Source organism: Mytilus californianus, unplaced genomic scaffold, assembly GCF_021869535.1.
Source record: "Mytilus californianus isolate M0D057914Y unplaced genomic scaffold, xbMytCali1.0.p SCAF_1, whole genome shotgun sequence".
NCBI classification, from domain to species: domain Eukaryota; kingdom Metazoa; phylum Mollusca; class Bivalvia; order Mytilida; family Mytilidae; genus Mytilus; species Mytilus californianus.
In genome coordinates this window covers 33,977,545-33,995,810 of record NW_026262581.1, presented here as the reverse complement: position 1 = coordinate 33,995,810, position 18,266 = coordinate 33,977,545, and the positions used below count along the sequence as shown (strand labels likewise).

At 33.0% G+C, this 18,266-nt stretch overlaps 1 protein-coding gene across 4 annotated transcripts; it reads left to right on the top strand.

Moving 5' to 3' along the window:
• Window positions 1–4,201: 4,201 nt before the first annotated feature.
• LOC127719286 (CARD- and ANK-domain containing inflammasome adapter protein-like) lies at window positions 4,202–13,806 on the top strand. Of its 4 annotated transcripts, none has more exons than XM_052225308.1 (6): window positions 4,202–4,403; window positions 5,001–5,148; window positions 7,342–7,760; window positions 8,386–8,443; window positions 8,877–9,107; window positions 9,953–13,806. In XM_052225308.1, exons 2-6 carry the CDS (start codon window positions 5,049–5,051, stop codon window positions 13,165–13,167), a joined length of 4,023 nt encoding a protein of 1,340 aa, XP_052081268.1. In that variant the 5' UTR covers window positions 4,202–4,403; window positions 5,001–5,048; the 3' UTR covers window positions 13,168–13,806. The 4 variants fall into 4 exon arrangements, with proteins under 4 accessions (XP_052081268.1, XP_052081263.1, XP_052081276.1 ...); XM_052225303.1 differs by having other exon boundaries at window positions 8,386–8,554; XM_052225316.1 differs by lacking the exon at window positions 7,342–7,760 and having other exon boundaries at window positions 8,386–8,554.
• Window positions 13,807–18,266: the final 4,460 nt, after the last annotated feature.

The window sequence follows — 18,266 nt, the reverse complement described above, 5'->3', positions numbered from 1 at the left end:
GTCCGTTAGGTATGCTCAAGTCTTACAGTTTGAATGAAAAAAAAACAACAAAAACATAAAACGTTTAAGACCATAAAAGATATGAAACAAACATAATTGTATCAGCTGTGATATATTTCATTGTGGCACATCGTTTTCGTAAAAATTATGTTTAAAATGCTGAAAAAAAACTACACATTTCGACTGCAAAAAAAAACAGTACATAGATAGATTTTAAAATCTACACCAAGACCTGTATTTGAAAACGTAACAGCTAGATTTATTTCCACACCCAGAACTTAGAATACATGGCTAAATTATAGAAAGCCGTTCTCGTCAAAACTATGTCATAGCCATATTTAGAAAAAAAAGAACACACTTACATTTATAAAAAAACACAAAGCGATTAAAAGACTTTAAAACACACACTGCGAATAATGTACACACTGAAATTAAATAAAAAACACTGAGGTAAAAAAAAAATCAAAAATACACAGTAAGAATTGAAAGTTACATTTATGAATAAAAGAATTAACACTGAGTATTCAAACTACGCACTGATATTATAAAAAATGACAAAAAAAATGAAAATTTAAGTTCCATACTGAGATTTGTGCGCATATACCTAATTATCATACTAAGGCTGCGTTTGGATATGTATCTGACGTTAACTATGGTAACTCATGAGTAATTACCTCATTGTACCCTTCGTTAAAAATTGTGATAAAAATAGTCTGACATATGTAAGTATTGTACAAAGAGTTTACACATGGTTCTAGATTGATGATCAATTATACCCATACTTAATAGATGAAAAAAGTAATGCTACTTAAGCGTTGTTTTATCATAAACTAACATTCATGGATGGGCATACAGCCTGAATACGGACGTTTTCACCAGTAGAAAAAAAAATCGATGTATTATATGCAGTCATGATCGATAACCTATGAATTAAAAGAAAAAGTGTGTGAACTTTTGTTGAAAAAGGTCACCAATGGTCAGATTTGTCTCTAACAATATTTTCAACCGTATGTACCCTTTAAGTTCCTTTAGGTAACCATAATTAACTTCAGATACGTTTATTCAAACGCACCCTAAAGCAGTGGCGGATCCAGAACTTTTTGTAAGGGGGGCCCGCTGACTGACCTAAGGGGGGCCCGCTCCAGTCACGCTTCAGTGATTCCCTATATAATCAACAAAATTTTTCCCACAAAAGGGGGTTCTACATTTCTGTATTATGAAACAAAACCTTTTTTTCAAATCTAATCACACCGCTTGTATATATATGAAGACTTTTTCTTATAATATACCAGTACATTTGAACTTCTTTTTAACAATAACGTGTTTGAGAAATCGCATATAGTAATTTTTGACCGGGTTCTTTAATAGAAAAACTAAGTTGCATATAAGTTGAAAGTTTGAGTTCCGCCTTCGTAATGAATAAAGATATGATTGGTTTGGTTCATAGACATTTTACAGTTTCATTTTGAAGAGATTGTCTTTAAGATTAAAACAAAGTGCAATTTAGGCAAATAAAACAGCAAAATATATAAAATCAATATGCTTAGCTCATCAAACCGCAGTAGATCTTGCTTAAATACTTAAGTGGTGAATACATTTCAAAGTTTTTCTCTTTTTCTTGGTTCTATATTTTCCGATCATTTTAATAAAATGTTGCAAAATATACTGACAGATTTTTAAAACGAAAAACTAAAGTATTTATTTAATTTTAATTTTCAAATATATAATCCTTGTTAAATACATATATAAACATCACTTTCATTCATTACTTCGTCGTCTACTTATAGTTTGCATTTCTAAAGTTGAATTGATAAATTAACGTTAAATGTTCAAATCATGGGATTAGCACTGAAAAACTGTTTTTCTCCTTATATATTGGTGTGTTCAACGTTGAAGACAATAACTGCTTGTAACCAACGCCTTAATGATTTACTTAAGGTGGCACATAACACTACAGGTAGATAACTCTGTAAAATCAGCTGAACGTTTTAATCACATTCTATTGTTAAAGGAATATTAAGCTTCTCAAAGATCAAAATTAGTGTTTGTCAGACTGCTATATATCCAGTGAAATGTTTCATGTTCTGTTTGATCCCTGCTTCTCTATTTCTGATTTTGCCTCTATCCCGGCCATTTTAGTAGGTTTTTGACAAATATGTGGGTTAAACGCGTAACATTAAAATAGTTAATTGCAGTGGATTGTGTGGTAATGTTAGTATAAAGGATACATTGTTGACGTGCATCTGTCTGCCATGACATCCGGTGACTTGGTTAGCAGTTAACATTACAGTCGTAGATTTCTCTGGCAAATGGCGTTGCGTATTGACATTTAATTGCCGTAGTGTTGTAACTAAATGTTAACCTGGTCATGAGAGGTCATTTACGAATTCCGTCTGTCTGTGTATATCATTGTTGTCAGGACGGTATGAGACGATCACAGCGTTATCGGCTTCCACTTTCATTTTAGTGTGTTACAAGTACAGTTTGTTATTGTATAAACAAACAATACAATTTCCCTTAGAAACTCAACAAAGATACTTGGCTTATAATATGATACGTAAACCTATGCAACGTCTACTATGACACTTTAGGAAATATTGCATACTGGAATAAAAATTCACAACCTAGATTCGCCAATCCCAAAATATAGGTTGTGCGGCATTTTATCACCGTTACTAGGCCTTCATGTCTTAACAATTTAATTTTATACTTAAATTTTATGCTACCCATGTTTTCATTTTGAGTATTCCTTAAATTATTTTGATTGCTACCGAACTTTATTAGTACTGGTAAAATACCGAAGATATGGTTCTTTTAGATGAAACATGGTGATCATATCTTTTAAATTAGCTAGTAAATGAAACTTATCTTATAATAATATAGTCTCTACAAAAAAGACATAGTTTTTTAAACAGCTATATCTCAAAAATGCAACCTACATCTAGTAATAAAAATTGTTTTCCGCCAGCTGGTCAATATTTTTTTTATAGTGAGACTATTCTGGAGAGTGTTTAAATTACAAAAAGGTTTAAAATAACATCAAGTATAGAGAAATTCAAATACACACCTGTAAGGGTATATAACTCATGTCGATGTATATAAAACCTAAAAAAACACAAATATGATTCTTTTTACTTAAATCCTTCAATTGTCCATCATCATCAATATTGAAAAACTAAACAATCATTAAGAGTATTTCAGCGTCAATATATGAAAGGAAAAAAATCTTGTACATTTACAGCAAACCCTCAAGTCTTTGTTACTTATCTTAATTTCATATTCACAGGATTATAGAAGTACTGGTCAAAATGGGATATTGGAAGGATATCATACATTATATCATTTTGCTACGTGTTTTTTTTTTCTTCTAACCATTTAAGAATATTTTTTATAAATAAGTAATCGTATGATTTAGGATGCCTGTGAAAGGCATGAGATACTGAAGCATTAGGTCGCATAGCTTGGGGTTATTGAGATTGGTATCGTTCCATCCTTACCTGTTTAACTTTATTTCCTCATATCTTGAATGGCGCAGAGTTCTATATTTATACCTCGACCAACTTTGACCTTTTGCAGAAGAGTAGCGGACAGTAAAGTAAACACATGTGCTATGCTGGTCAGTCCAAAGCTTACAATCGTGGCGAACATCGTCGCATTTATGTAGGAGTAGACACATTATTACATCGATTAACACACACCCTCTCTTCTTTATACAAGAACATTCCTATTCGATTTTCATCAAGAGTGATCTTCTTTTTCTTTTTGTTTTTTCTTTATTTTTTTATGGGAAACGAACCCATTTAGTAAGGCCCATTCTGACTATACTTCAAAAAATTATGATGACAAAGAACTAGAACCCTAGCTCAGTTCCCCATCCCTAAATGCTGAACTATGTGGATTTATATTTATAGTTTCCTTCATCTTTTTTTCAAAATTTATATTCGTCATTTGTTTTTGTTGTTTGTTAAACTAATAAATATGATAAAGGAGGTTTTGTCTACACATAAATATTTTTAAAGAACCTCTTAGCAATTATATAAAATTAAGAAGATATTGTATGAATGCCAAAATTAGATAACTATCTATTAAAGTCTACATAACAATGATGTACTGTCTTGATCAATGAGCATTTATATTCTGTATATATATATTTCATGCACGGGTGATTTTCTTTAAATTGTGTTAAAACTACATTACCTTTTCATAACACGTGTTTCAGTTCAGATGGAAGTTTGATGTTACCATGCCAACACAATAACAAAGTAGAGAAGACTGTTTAGTGTTTTGTTTTGAATTTAAAGCAGACTTATATTTCGGAATGGCTTGGAGCAAATTTCAAATCTCTAAACACATTTTGTGAGAGAAAGTTGGTTGTTGTGGCATTCCTAAAAAAAACCTTCTACGTAAGTACATTATTAACATTCATCCCCTCTCCCCTATCTGAACATAAGGCACATCTTGATAAACAGGCATCATTAAAAATCACTTTCGCATTTAAAACCCCGACCTCTGGTAAATATTAACTTTTATAACTTTCAACAACAGGCTCTCCTTCTGTTTTCTTCTACTTCGGTCAGACCAAATCTTAATTAATTGGACTTTGCTTATTATGCTGCTTCATAAGAGTTGTTGCTGAAATTCAATTTTACTGATGTTACTGAATAGTTAAACCACATTGAATAATTATAAGGATTATTTATCATTTTATTCGAAGAAAAACTATCACCACCATGCCAAAATTCCACAAAACACTACATAAACCTGAAGATTGAATACACGAAACTCACGCCTAACCGGGAAGAAATCATGTGCTCTGGATGGGTAAGCATTTTCAGCACCCGTCGTGTTGCTCATGCTCAAGTACAAATCCAGGGACAAGTCTCATTTGGTGATGTAAAACCTGAATAGGATAATGATATTTACATGTATTTCTTCTATATTTCTACACATTAGTTACATGTAGTTCCCAACAACCAATTATTTGTATACATATATTTTAGCACTGAAATGGTAACGAAGTCTTAACTACCTTATAATAAAAGCACAACATGGATGAAGACACGAAATGTTCATTCTTAAAGCGAGCCTTCCCGCCAGGTTTAGAAGATGAAGTTACTTCCATCGAGACGAAAATTGCTCGAACAGCAGGTATTTCTATTTGTTTGTGTCAAGTGAAATTTGTAAAGCTACCACTGAGTCAACCAGGAAGAAAAAAAAACCACTCACACAACCATAAACTAAACATGCCATAATTTTTATGTTATTTATATTAAATTAACATCAATATCATTATTTTAATGTAATTATTTTGTATCAATGATTCTGATTGGATGACAGTAAGCGTAAAATTCTCTATCTCCCTGTCTGTAACTAAGGAAGCCGACATTTTGAATTCCGGAATGTATTGACATGTAACTTCTCCAATAATAAGCAAAAAAACTTACATTTTGCACCTTCAAATTTTCTTTTTATCAAATTTTATTTTATTCTGAAGCGAACAAGAAGCCAGAAAACGCCCGGTGTTTACGTTCGATGCCCGAAGCTTACCTATGACGTCACATAGTTTAGGCGCCAAAGAAGATAACATCATTTCGCGGAATTTTTGTTTAATGAAAATTTTACACTCAAATAATGACTAAATTCAACGATTTCTTTATTTTGCATTAGAATAGAGATAACTGTATTGTATTTGAAGTTTTGCGGACGTCCATCGGTAGTTTTACTGTCGCAAATTGAGTTTACCTTGCGACGCGTATTCATTGTTCAATTATTTCATCTTGTAAAATTGCACATAATTTTTATTTGAAGAAAATAATTATTTAGGAAAAAAACGAATTCAAATGGATATGCATGAATATTTGTTAGAGGAGTTGATTGAGTTTTGTTAAAACATCCTATATAAATTAGATTGTGACCAACAAAAGAATTTCTTATTTGCTGCTATTCTTTACATCTATTTTTATCAATACGAATTTTTGTTGATATGATATTAATTGTGTGATGAAGAAATTTTCTTATCAAAAAAAATATTTAATATATTTGGTTACAAAAGCGTCCGATGATGAGTGATCTGCGTGCGATTCTACTCCTTATGGAATGTGGACCAGGCTACTTTCGTAACCAATATATACAGGATTGCGGCTTTATAATCACATGACACAAACAAAACATGGTTGGTGTGATCTTTTGTACCGTCCAATAATTTTGGTTATTCCAATTATCTTTTTATATAGTATGTAAACATTATCGAGTTTAAAAAAAACGAATAGTTAAAGAATTGTAAGGATCATTAAACACATTAATATGAATAGAATCGGGGAATACTATACTAAGTCAATAAATATATTATGTCCTAGATAGTAATATATTATGTCTGTTTGGGTTGGTGACCCAATTTTGTCTATATAACGGAACTATTAACAACAAGTGGGAGGGTTAGCTATCTAAGAAAGCAATCTTAATCCGCTGTTTTCTTTGGGAAATACCTGTACCAAGTCAGAAATATAGCAGTTTTTTTTCACTCGTTCCGTTGATTGATAGCGTTTGATTTTGTCATCTTTTATGGACTTATCGATGTTAAACCTAGAAAATGTACTAAACATGACGTTTAAAAAGAATATGTTAATCCTGACAATGTCACCCAAAGAAATTAAAAATTACTTCTGTTTAATCGGGAAATTCTCAGCTTTGAATTTTAATTCATATTTTAACCTGTAATTGCAATATTAAATGCATTTATTAGTAGTTAAAATATAGCCACATACTTCTTCAAATATAACCATAATTATGTAGTCGCATCAGGCACCATTTGTGGTTCCACAAAAAAAAAAGAAGGAAAATCATGAATCGATGTGTAACCCTTCTATCAAAAGTTGTCTTGGCTAATGAAAATGAAAGCCTCAAGAATCATCAGTATAATTAAAACAAGGTTGGAATTTTTCGAACGATTAAAAGGTCGATACTTCAAACAAGAAATCATTGAAAATCTAAGGAAAATATTTTAGAAATAGGAAGGGCTAAAAAAGAGGGACGAAAGATACCAGAGGGACAGTCAAACTCATAGATCGAAAACAAACTGACAACGTCATGGCCAAAAATAAAAAGACAAACAGACAAATAATAGTACAGATGACACAACATATAAAACCAAAGACTAAGCAACACGAACCCCACCAAAAACTGGGGGTGATCTCAGGTGCCGGAAGGGTAAGCAGATTCTGCTCCACATGTGGCACCCGTCTTGTTGCTTATGTTATTACAAATCCGGTAAATAGTCTAATTCGATAAGTCACATTCGTGAAAAGGGAAAATCTTCACAATAGCTTTTATTTACATTTCTAGGACCGTCTGATGATTTAGATGATAACAAGAAAAGATGGCTCACAGTTGGAATTTGTTTACACACTGTAATAACTCCTGTACTCAGAGAATATATTTTACCTATTCTTATAAAGCTTTATTACCGCTTAACAATAAAATGCCAGATTGAAAAACAAACTTATCCATTCCAACTAAAGACAGACTTGTCGGGGATATATCTAAACTATAAGACGATAAATATGAATAAAGATATCTTTGGAAAACGTACAAATCTTTATGATTACCGAGTCCAAAATCCTGTGGATTTATCCAAGCTATTTCTTCAAACACACATGGCAAAGTACCAGGCTATAGATGATTCATGCGATTCATCAGCACTTCTTGGGATAATCATTAATATCAACGAATTTCCTGTAACAGTGCAAAATAATTCTAATACAGTAGGTATTATTTGTGATTATAAACATATTAAATTAAGGAATGTATGATATTCCCATCATGCATATTTGACCCTTTTCAATTTAATAAGCTTTTCAACGTTTGCATCAGGTTTTTAGATTCATTTGCCCAAAAATGTAAGAAGAGAAGATTTTTATACAAAAAGTGGGAGACGACTATATCTCACAGTGACTTTTAATGCCATGGAAGTTAACAGTGCACATGCGTGTCATTATTGTCCTGTCATTCTTCTTCCTTCATACCATTTGTACAGAGTCATGAAATGATTCTACTAACACAGTATTAACCGATTATCTAAAAGAGATTTCACGTTGAAATCTATCCATTCACGGACCCGTATGAACATTTGAACTTTGAACATTCTATTATCTGTATTTTTCGTTATAAATTATTCTATAATTTGTAATACGACTTCGTTTCACAGTTGACATTATTTGATTATATTTTCTTATTTCTTGCATGGGTAAAGGAAGTGTTTGTGATATGCCATTGTTATATTATATGCTTCTGATTGAACATCAATGCATGTCAAGTATTTTTTTTTTAATTTATCTTTCTTGACTGAAACTGTAGCTAATACGATACATTTTATTGGTAAACTTTCAGGTGCGATCAAACATCAGGAATACTTGGGCACACTGTAATTTTTCAGAGTGGAATTATGGTAAATTTTCAAATTCATTTAGAGAGATGGAAAGTTTGATAACAAGTCTGAAGCTCGGATCGTCTAAGGAAAAGAACATTTTAGGCGAACTTACAAGATGGAAAACCAATGGTAATTTTTGATATTAAGACATTTTATTCTTTATATTGACCTAAGTTTTGTTGCAATTATCATTAATTGCGGTCATTTTGCGCATTTGTAATAAAGTTGAAGATTGTCTATGAGTCGTATTTTGTTAATAAATACTTTAAAAAAAACCATGCCAGTATACGTAACCAGTAACGAAATAAAAAGAGATTTTTGATTTAGGGCCAATATCGCCTGCTCAACGAACTTAAACTATTGCATTCATTTAAACAATATTTAGTTTGCACGTAATAAACGCGGATAAAATAAACAAAGTTAAAAGTCTTATCCCATTTTTTGCTTGCAGGGATAAATTTGTTCAAGGGCACAACACTTGGTCTCGAATTGGTTAATGAAATTTGTCAACAGACTGGTGTCCTAGCAAAATACGCAAAAAGTTTGAAAAATTACATACAGAATGAAATGGAAAAGAAAGCTGCAGTTGACAACATGTTAAAAGATGAAATAAGGATGCTGAAGGAAGAAATTAAAGACATAGGTCGACATCAGGAGGAAATAATTCCAAAACATATAAGAGGTAAATGTTTAAAAAAGAACATAAACTTATCAAGAGCAGAACAAACTTCCTTGGAGAAATGAACCAAAATCTAAAAATCCTATGTGTGATGTGAGAACAGTTGAATCACATGAATTAATCTTCCAGCGTCCGTGTCAACGCCGCGAAACTATAAATTCCTATGAAAGGATTTTCTCTGGGTATAAATCAGTTACATATCCTTACCTCGTACAAGTTTCGTCTGTATTTAAATGAAAAAAAAGATTGCTAGGTTTACAGAAAAGCAACATTTCTTTGCCAGTTTGCACATATTGAAACAAAATGTTTATTGGTAAATCAATCGTAGAAGCATGTTTACTTTATTGAAAACAACAAAACAGAAAGGGTAAATAAACTCATCATAGATACCAAGATTGAAATTTTGTATTTGCGCCAGACGCGTTTCGTCTACAAAAGACTCATCAGTGACGCTCGAATAAAAAAAAAGTTAAGAAGGCCAAAAAAAGTACGAAGTCGAAGAGCATTGAGGACAAGGCAGTATTAATACACAAATGAAAGGTGATGTTATTGTTAAGCAAAGATTCATGTTACTTGATTGAAGAATTTTAAATCAATAAGTAAATGCAGTATATTAATGGAAATTCAGTTAAAATAGATATTTAATGGCAATTTTCACATTGAATAAGATTATTTGTAAATGATTCACTCTGAAATATCTCTATATGTTTTCAAGGGTAATGCATAATAATACCATGATTAATATACACAAATAATAGATATTTGCAACCTTATTGTCATTGTTTTATTGTCGTCAAGGACATTATATTTGGTGGTTTAATTTGTTTATTAATATTGCCAATTTCCAGATCGTCATGAAGAAAAAATCCGAGACTGGGACAGAGATGATGAAACATTTGTTGAAACTAGAGCAACAGAACGTGTAATGTCATGGCTTTCAAAGTGTAATATAGCTGTTGTAACGGGTAGTTCCGGGACCGGAAAATCGTTTCTCATTCACCATGTTGCTTTAGAGTTACATCGACAGAAAAATTATGATATAATACCTCTATCATTTTTAATGGCACCATCGGATATTATGAATTATTACAGTAAAAATAGAAAACAGGTTTTTGTAATTGATGATATATGTGGTAAAGGAACAATGGATGTTCAGTTAGTAAATACATGGGAAAATTTCACAGAAGAACTAAACGGTATATTCAAATCAAATTCAACTGACAAAGAAGAAACCATTGGTGCCAAACTTTTAATATCATGTAGGCTATCGGTGTTTAATGAATTACAGTTTAAAAGTTTAACGCTTTTTACTAAAAATGCATTTGATCTTCTAGCTGAAAGGCTTTGTCTTCTCCCAGAGGAAAGAATAGTGATGATAAAGAAATATATAAAAAGCGATAACATTGATGATGTGGTAGATCATATATGCGATTTTGACTTTTTTCCACTCCTGTGTAAAATGTCTAAAAACATAGCACATGAAAATTTAAAACTCTTCTTCACATCACCGATTGGTACTATAAAACAAAATATAAAACATATAATAGTTTCAAAAAACAAACACCAATTGTGTGCCTTTGTTTTGTGTATTTTGTTTGAGGAAGGGTTTGAGGAGGAGTGGCTTAACTGTAGATTGAACGTGGGTCCAAAAATGTTAATAAATAAACTAAAAGAAATAACGACACACTTTGATGTCGATTTAGATAAAGAACTCGTAAGATTATCTTTAAAAAATGGATTCTCGACATTAGTTGGTACATTTTTGAAAAAAATTGGAACAACATACAGCTTAATTCATGACAAAATATACGACATTGCATCCATTGTATGCGGACAGTATCTCAAGGAATGTTTTATTAGAAATGCTAATGGAAGATTTATTGGTAATAAGTATATATTCGAATTCATTAAAACTAATCCCAACGACGACTTTATTGTACTTTCAAAAGAAATGGAGGTAGAATATTTTGAAAGACTAGTTGATGATTTGAAACAAGGGGATATCTACAGTACTCTGCATAATAAACAATTAGTCCACGAATCATTCAGAAAAATGCTTATTGAATATCTCAACAGCAATGCCGAAGGTGTGCATGATTTATTCCGTGAAATCGACAAGAATGGGATAAAACTGGTTACTGGCGAAAGACATTGTGATTGGGATGACTTTTATGATACCGATGATGACGATGAAATAACTGACGATGAAGTTACTAACGTTACATATCCGTTAATAGAAGCAGCTACCGAGGGGTTTGTGGATATAGTAGAATTCCTTATCAAAATGGATTGCAAGGTCAATAAAATAGACAGCTTTAATAGATCAGCCTTATACAAAGCTTGTGAAGGTGGGTATCAAGATATAGTAGAAATTTTATTAAACCATGACGCCGACGCTTCCTTGTGCCATGAAAATGAATCTTCTCCACTACATATGGCATGTAAAGCAGGAAATGCTCACATAGTGAAATTGCTCCTTGCAAAGAATGTCGATGTCTGTAAACTTGATAGAGATGATACATCACCGTTACGCGAAGCTTGTAAGAATGGAAATGTGAATATAGTAAAACTACTTCTGCCAAATGACACTAACATCAATGTGTCCGATACGTGGATGGAGTTTTGTCCTCTCCACTTGGCGTGTGAAGCTGGAAACCTAGATGTAGCAAAGTTGTTGTTAGAAAAAAATGCAGATGTAAACAGTGTTTCTCGCTTCGATGATACTCCTTTGAGTCTAGCATGTGATGGAGGTTATGCTGATATAGTAAAACAATTGCTGGAAAATAAAACAGCAGCAGATGTTTGCGGTTTAAAGCCGAATAAATCGCCTCTATACTTGGCTTGTAAATCTGGAAAAGCAGCTATTGTGAAAATGTTACTGGACAATACAGACATATATCCAAAAATAAATACTTGTGATGAAATATATTCACCTCTTGAGGTTGCCTGCCTAAATAATCATTTCAATGTTATTCAGTTATTAGTACAGAAATGTATCGACAAATTTTCTTCTTTTGACAAGTGTAGGTCTATGGGCACTGCGGCGGTTAATGGGTGCACAGACATTGTTAAATTATTCATGGAAAATACAATGTTCAGTTCCGTTGAAGAGATAGATTTTGCCTTGTATTTGGCGTGTACAGGAGGAAATCTAGGGACAGCTCAATTTTTGCTGACACAAGGTTTCGATATTTGTCAATTTAGATATGATGGCCGATCATTGCTTCACGCAACTTGTGAAAATTTTCCTGAATCCGAAGATCGCATATCTATTATTAACCTTTTGATTCAAAATCAGTTAGACATCTCCAAACCGGACGAATATGGGTTATCGCCTTTACATTTAGCTTGTGAAAATGGTTTGCTTTCCATATGTAAATTACTTATAAGCAACAAAGCGAAAGTCAATATGCAAGACAATGAAAACAGGTCTCCTTTACATCTTGCTTGTCAAAACAAGAAATCAGATATAGTTGAAGTATTGCTTGAAACTGGAGCAAACGTTAAATTGTGTGATAACGGTGGTAAAACTCCCCTTCATGTAATTTGCGAGAGATATAAACGCTCGTTTCACTTTCGACCAAAAATCAAAAAATCTCTTCCAATGTTTGTCTTTGAAATGTCTACGAAATGTAAGTCGATAACAAAATCACTAATTGATCATAATGCAGAGGTGAATGCACGTGACAATGAAGGGGAAACTCCGTTACTTCTAGCCTGTAGGTATGGAGATTATGAACTGGTAAAAACAATACTTTCCTCGAGGAAATCTGACCTTAATTTACAGAATAGTAAAGGTCAGACACCATTGTATTTAGCGTGCGAATTCGGCGACGACAACATAGTTGAAATATTATTAGGGGGAAATGCAGATAGTTCCAAAGAAGATAACGATGGAAAATCTCCTCTTCATGTTTCTTTGGAAATTTTGAAATCTATCAAATATGAACGCAAGTTTTTGAAAGATAGGGATGATATTGATGATCTGAACACTAAATGGAATATCTTTGAACATATTGCTTCACTTTTAATTGAATACAATACAGACATGTCGAAGTCTTGACGACAGACATACTACGCAGAAAAGATCTGTCTATATTCCATTTATAAGAAAAATTTGATAACACTTACCGTTACCTTGATGATATGTTTGCTTTAAATAATAAAGAACTCTATGATTAGATATACTGCAAAAATACATACAAAGGAACTTATTTTAATAAACCTCAAATATACAGCCAAAATTGTCGTTTTCGTGATTGGAATGTACCAATCTTACAAGGGAAGCAATACTGTTAAATTTCGACAATAGGAATGATTATTCGTTCCCTTTTTAGCTCACCGGGCCCGAAGGGCCCCATGTGAGCTTATGCCATCACTTGGCGTCCGTCGTCGTCCGTCGTCGTCAGTCGTAGATAAGTAATCTATATATAAAATCTTTAATTATCAAGTGAGTGATTAATTACAAAACATTACTTAACAACTTTTCTTAATTTTTTTCATAGATACAAAAATTTTGTTTAATATTTTTGTTGTAGTTTTATAAATTTATTACAAACGGGATATCATATCTTATTGGTTACGAAAGATTAAATTAAATTTATTACAAACGGGATGTCATATCTTCGTTGATTCAAAGCTCATAAATTAAGATGCAATTCATGTAAACTTATTGGTCAGTTAAATAAACTTATAAATCTTATTTTAATTTGTAATTTGTTTGAACTAGCATTCGTTTACTGACAGTGCTCTTAAATATGAGTTTTGTATTTTCTGTATTTTAGAAAGAGTTTTGTGCTCAGTGCCAATCTGAGATTTTCAACTGATTTTCACATTTTGTTCCAAAAAGTAAAATAACAAATATACCGAACTCCGAGGAAAATTCTAAATGGAAATTCCCTAAGTAAATGGCAAACTCAAAAGCTCAAACACATTCAAACGAATGGATAACAACTGTCATATTCCTGACTTGGTACAGGCATTTTCATATGTAGAAAATGGTGGATTAAACCTGGTTTTATAGCTAGCTAAACCTCTCACTTGTATGACAATGTTGTGCTATAGTGCCAATTTCCCAGTTACAGGAGAATTGAACACTTAAAACATGTTTGAGAGCGGCGTAAGATACCAAGGGATATTCGAACTCATAAGTCATGAACGATCTGACAATGCCATGGCAAAACACGAAAAACGACCAAAAGACAAACAAGTCTACAAAACACAACATAGAAAATTAAAGACTGAGCAACACGGACCCTGCCAAAAACCGGGAAAGATATCGGGTGCTCCGAAAGTGTAAACAGGTCCTGCTTCACATGTGGTACTCGTCGTGTTGTTCATGTAATTACAATCTCTGTGATGAGTCTAATTCAATAGATCATATTCGAGGAAAAGAGGACGAGATTGTGTTATAAATTGGTAAAATATCCGTCGTCATCTGTTATACAGATATTCCATAACGGTCAATCAACTGGTGATGGCGTCCGTAACATTTTCAAAGGGATGACGTCATCAACTTCACCACTTTAATAATAATAATGAAAATTTATAAAGCGCCCTATATAAAAAATAAAAATTACTCTAATTTAATCTTAGATGCATGATTTTTTTTATTAGTTGTTAGTGGCTTTGAACTAGCTGTCAGTAACTGCGAGTACTCTCAGATCTGTACTTAGTGTCTTTTTGTTGTTTGGATGTACAAGTACCCGGCCACGTCCACTTGTATTTGTAGTATTTGTATTTTTATCCATCCGATGAGTTAAGCCTCCTTCAACTGATTTTTATAGTTTGTTCTTATGTTGTACTGTTACACCACTGTCCCAGGTTAGGGGGAGGGTTGGGATCCCGCTAACATGTTTAACCCCGCCACATTCTGTATGTATGTGCCTGTCCCAAGTCAGGAGCCTGTAATTCAGTGTTGTCGTTTGTTTATGTGTTACATATTTGTTATTCGTTCATTTTTTGTACATAAATTAGGCCGTTAGTTTTCTCGTTTGAATTGTTTTACATTGTCATATCGGGGCTTTTTATAGCTGACTGTGCGGTATGGGCTTTGCTCATTGTTGAAGGCCGTACGGTGACCTATTGTTGTTAATTTCTGTGTCATTTGGTCTCTTGTGGAGATTTGTCTCATTGGCAATCATACCACATCTCCTTTTTTATATCTAAGGCGCTGAAACTCTTTACTAAATAACCCCGCCATTTTCTTCATGCGCCTGGCCATGGCAATCAGCCTGTAGTGCAAGAGTTGTTGTTGGTTGCCTTCTGTCATAACGGCTTTTAGTTCAATGTTGTTAGCTTAAATCATGTCGTTAGCTTTTCTCTGTTGTATTGCTTCACATGTATTTTTTTTCTGATATTTTATAGCTTCCTGTTGATTTTGCTTATGAATTAAATATTGTAGTTTCATTGGGGTATAAAAGCATTAACCGAAGCACATTTCGAAGCACATTTTGATTTTTACAACCATTAAATTACGAGTTACACTAAACCTTTCGTTTGTTTTAATTTCTATTGGTTTAACATGGTCAATGAGAACACGTGCAGTAAGTGGTATTTCAGTTGATATAAAATATAAAATTTGGATGCCTCCGCTAATGAAAAATATGGAACTATCAGAAATTATGTAATTATTCATTGTTAAAGGCCGTGTGATCTCTGTGACTATTCACATTCATATACTCTAGCCTTTTTATTGGATATTTTTCTCTGAAGTTTAATATGAACTACCGTACTTTCATCTTGCAATGTCGACTATATGCTTCGAAAAGGAGTTTAGAAGGCAACGATATGAAAAGTTTAATCAAGAAAATTACTTAGTGATAATTGTAGATAGAAATGGAATGACACTAACATTTAGCACCAGATTTCTAAATGTATACGGGAAACTTCGTGCTCCAGATCAATATGTGATGAGGAGGCAAAAGAAAACTAGTATACTAGAAGGGTAGTCAAGTCTGTTACTTATTCCTTATTTGATACTTATTCCATATTCTTTACTCATTTCTTATTCGTCACTTATTCTTTATTCTTTATTCGTTACTTGTTCCTTGTTCGGTCTTTATTCGCTTTTTAATATGCTGTCCCCTTTTAATGCTTGCTTTTATTTATTTTCTTTTTTCTTCGCCCTGATGTTAGTTACGGGTTCGTGGAGGTAAAATTATTATGTAAGCGCGTATGTACCCGTTTTCGCTTTTGATTGATACTTTTTCGCTACTTATTCCTCGTCCGTATTCGATTTTTATCAGTTGCTTCTTTTGAAAACGTTCTTTTTCTGTTATTTTCTAGTCTCTGGTGTTAGTTTTTGGTTCGTAGAGGTGAGAAATTATCCTTTTAGATCGTATGTCCCCGTTTCCGCGCTCGACTGATATCCTGTTACTTATTCGCTACTTATTGGTTTCTAATTCGCTTTTCATACGTTGCCCCTTTTTAATGATTTTGGTTTTTCTTTCGATTTCGAGTCTGTGATGTTAATAACCTTGTTATCGCAAATGTATCAGTTTCTGCGCTCGACTGATACCCTGTTACTTATTCGCTACTTATCCAACCCTTATTCGCTTCTTAAACATTGCCCTTTTTTTATTTTTTTTATTGTCTTTTGTGTAAGTGATTGGTTCGTGAAGGTGATATTACCCTGTTGGTGCGTATGTAATTGTTTCTGCGACCGACTGATACCCTGTTAATTATTCGTTCCTTATTCGCTTTTCATATGTTGCAATCGTTTTAGTGCTTTCTTTTCTTTCCTTTTCGTGTATCAGTGCTAATTAAGGGCTCCTTGAGGTGAAATGACCCTGTTGGCTCATATGTACCTGTCTCTGCACTCGACAGATATCCTATTACTTATTCTTGCTTATTCATTTTTTTTAAATATTGCGCCATTTAATATGATTGTCTTTTCTTTAAATTTATTATTTTCGTCTCTGGTGTTAGTTATTGGTTCGTGGAGGTTGCATTATTCAGTTAGCGCGTATGTACCCGTTTCCTAGCTCGACCGATACCATGTCACTTATTCCTTCCTTGTTTGCTTTTATGCGTTGCTCTTTTTTATGTTTTTTTTTCTTTTCATGTATTTGGTGTTAGTTCTGGGTTCATGGAGTTGAAATAACCCTGTTAGCGCATATGTACCAGTTTCTGCCCTTGACTGATACAATGTTACTTATTTGCTACTTCTTATTCATTACGGTACCCCTTTTCATTGATATCTTTTTTTTTTCTGTTTATATCTCTGGTGTTAGGAGTTGAAATTACCCTGTAAGGCCATTTATACCAAGTTCTATGCTCGACTGATACCCTGTTACTTATTCGCTTTTTATACGTTGTGTCTTTTTTAAATGTTCTTTTCCTGTTTCTGGTGTTAGATATTGGTTCGTGGAGGTCAAATTACCCTGTTGGCGCGTATGTACCCGTTTCTCCGCTCGAATGATACCCTATGACTTATTCGCTACTTATTTGTTTTTAAACGTTGCAACTGCGTATAGTGATTTTGTTTTTTTTTTCTTTTCATGTCTTTGTTGTTGGTTCTGGGTTTGAAGAGTTAAAATAACCATGTAAGCGCAGATGTACCAGTTTTTTGCGCTGGTTGAACAACGTTTAAAAAGCGAATAAGGAACAAATATTGGAAGAAAACATATTACAGAATATATGGGCTGCTGGAAAGTTGTTACATGAAAAAAATACACAATGGGAAAACAAGTCATCTTCTTCGGTGAAGTATACTTCTTTAAAAAGTCATTACTGTTCATTTCGGGTGTGAGTAAGTAAACTTTACAAAGGATACTCTTTACTAAAAGGTGGAAAACCAGAGATGTAAAACGTTTGAAAGCAAATAATAAACTCTACATCTAAAACCGACTGAATCACTATTGCTGGAAGAAGTTATCAACCTATGTGTAACATAATTAAACAATTTTATGAACTGAGCAAAAAGGGAACACAATTATGCACATTTTATGCTTTGTTGGTCGTTATCTTATGGACGTTATTTTGAACATAAATTAGGCCGTTAGTTTCATCGTTTGAATTGTTTTACATTTGTCATTTCGGGGCCTTTTATAACTGACTGTGCGGTATGGGCTTTGCTCATTGTTGAAGGCCGTACGGTGATCTATAGTTGTTAATTTCTGTGTCATTTGGTCTCTTGTGAAAAGTTGTCTCATTGGCAAA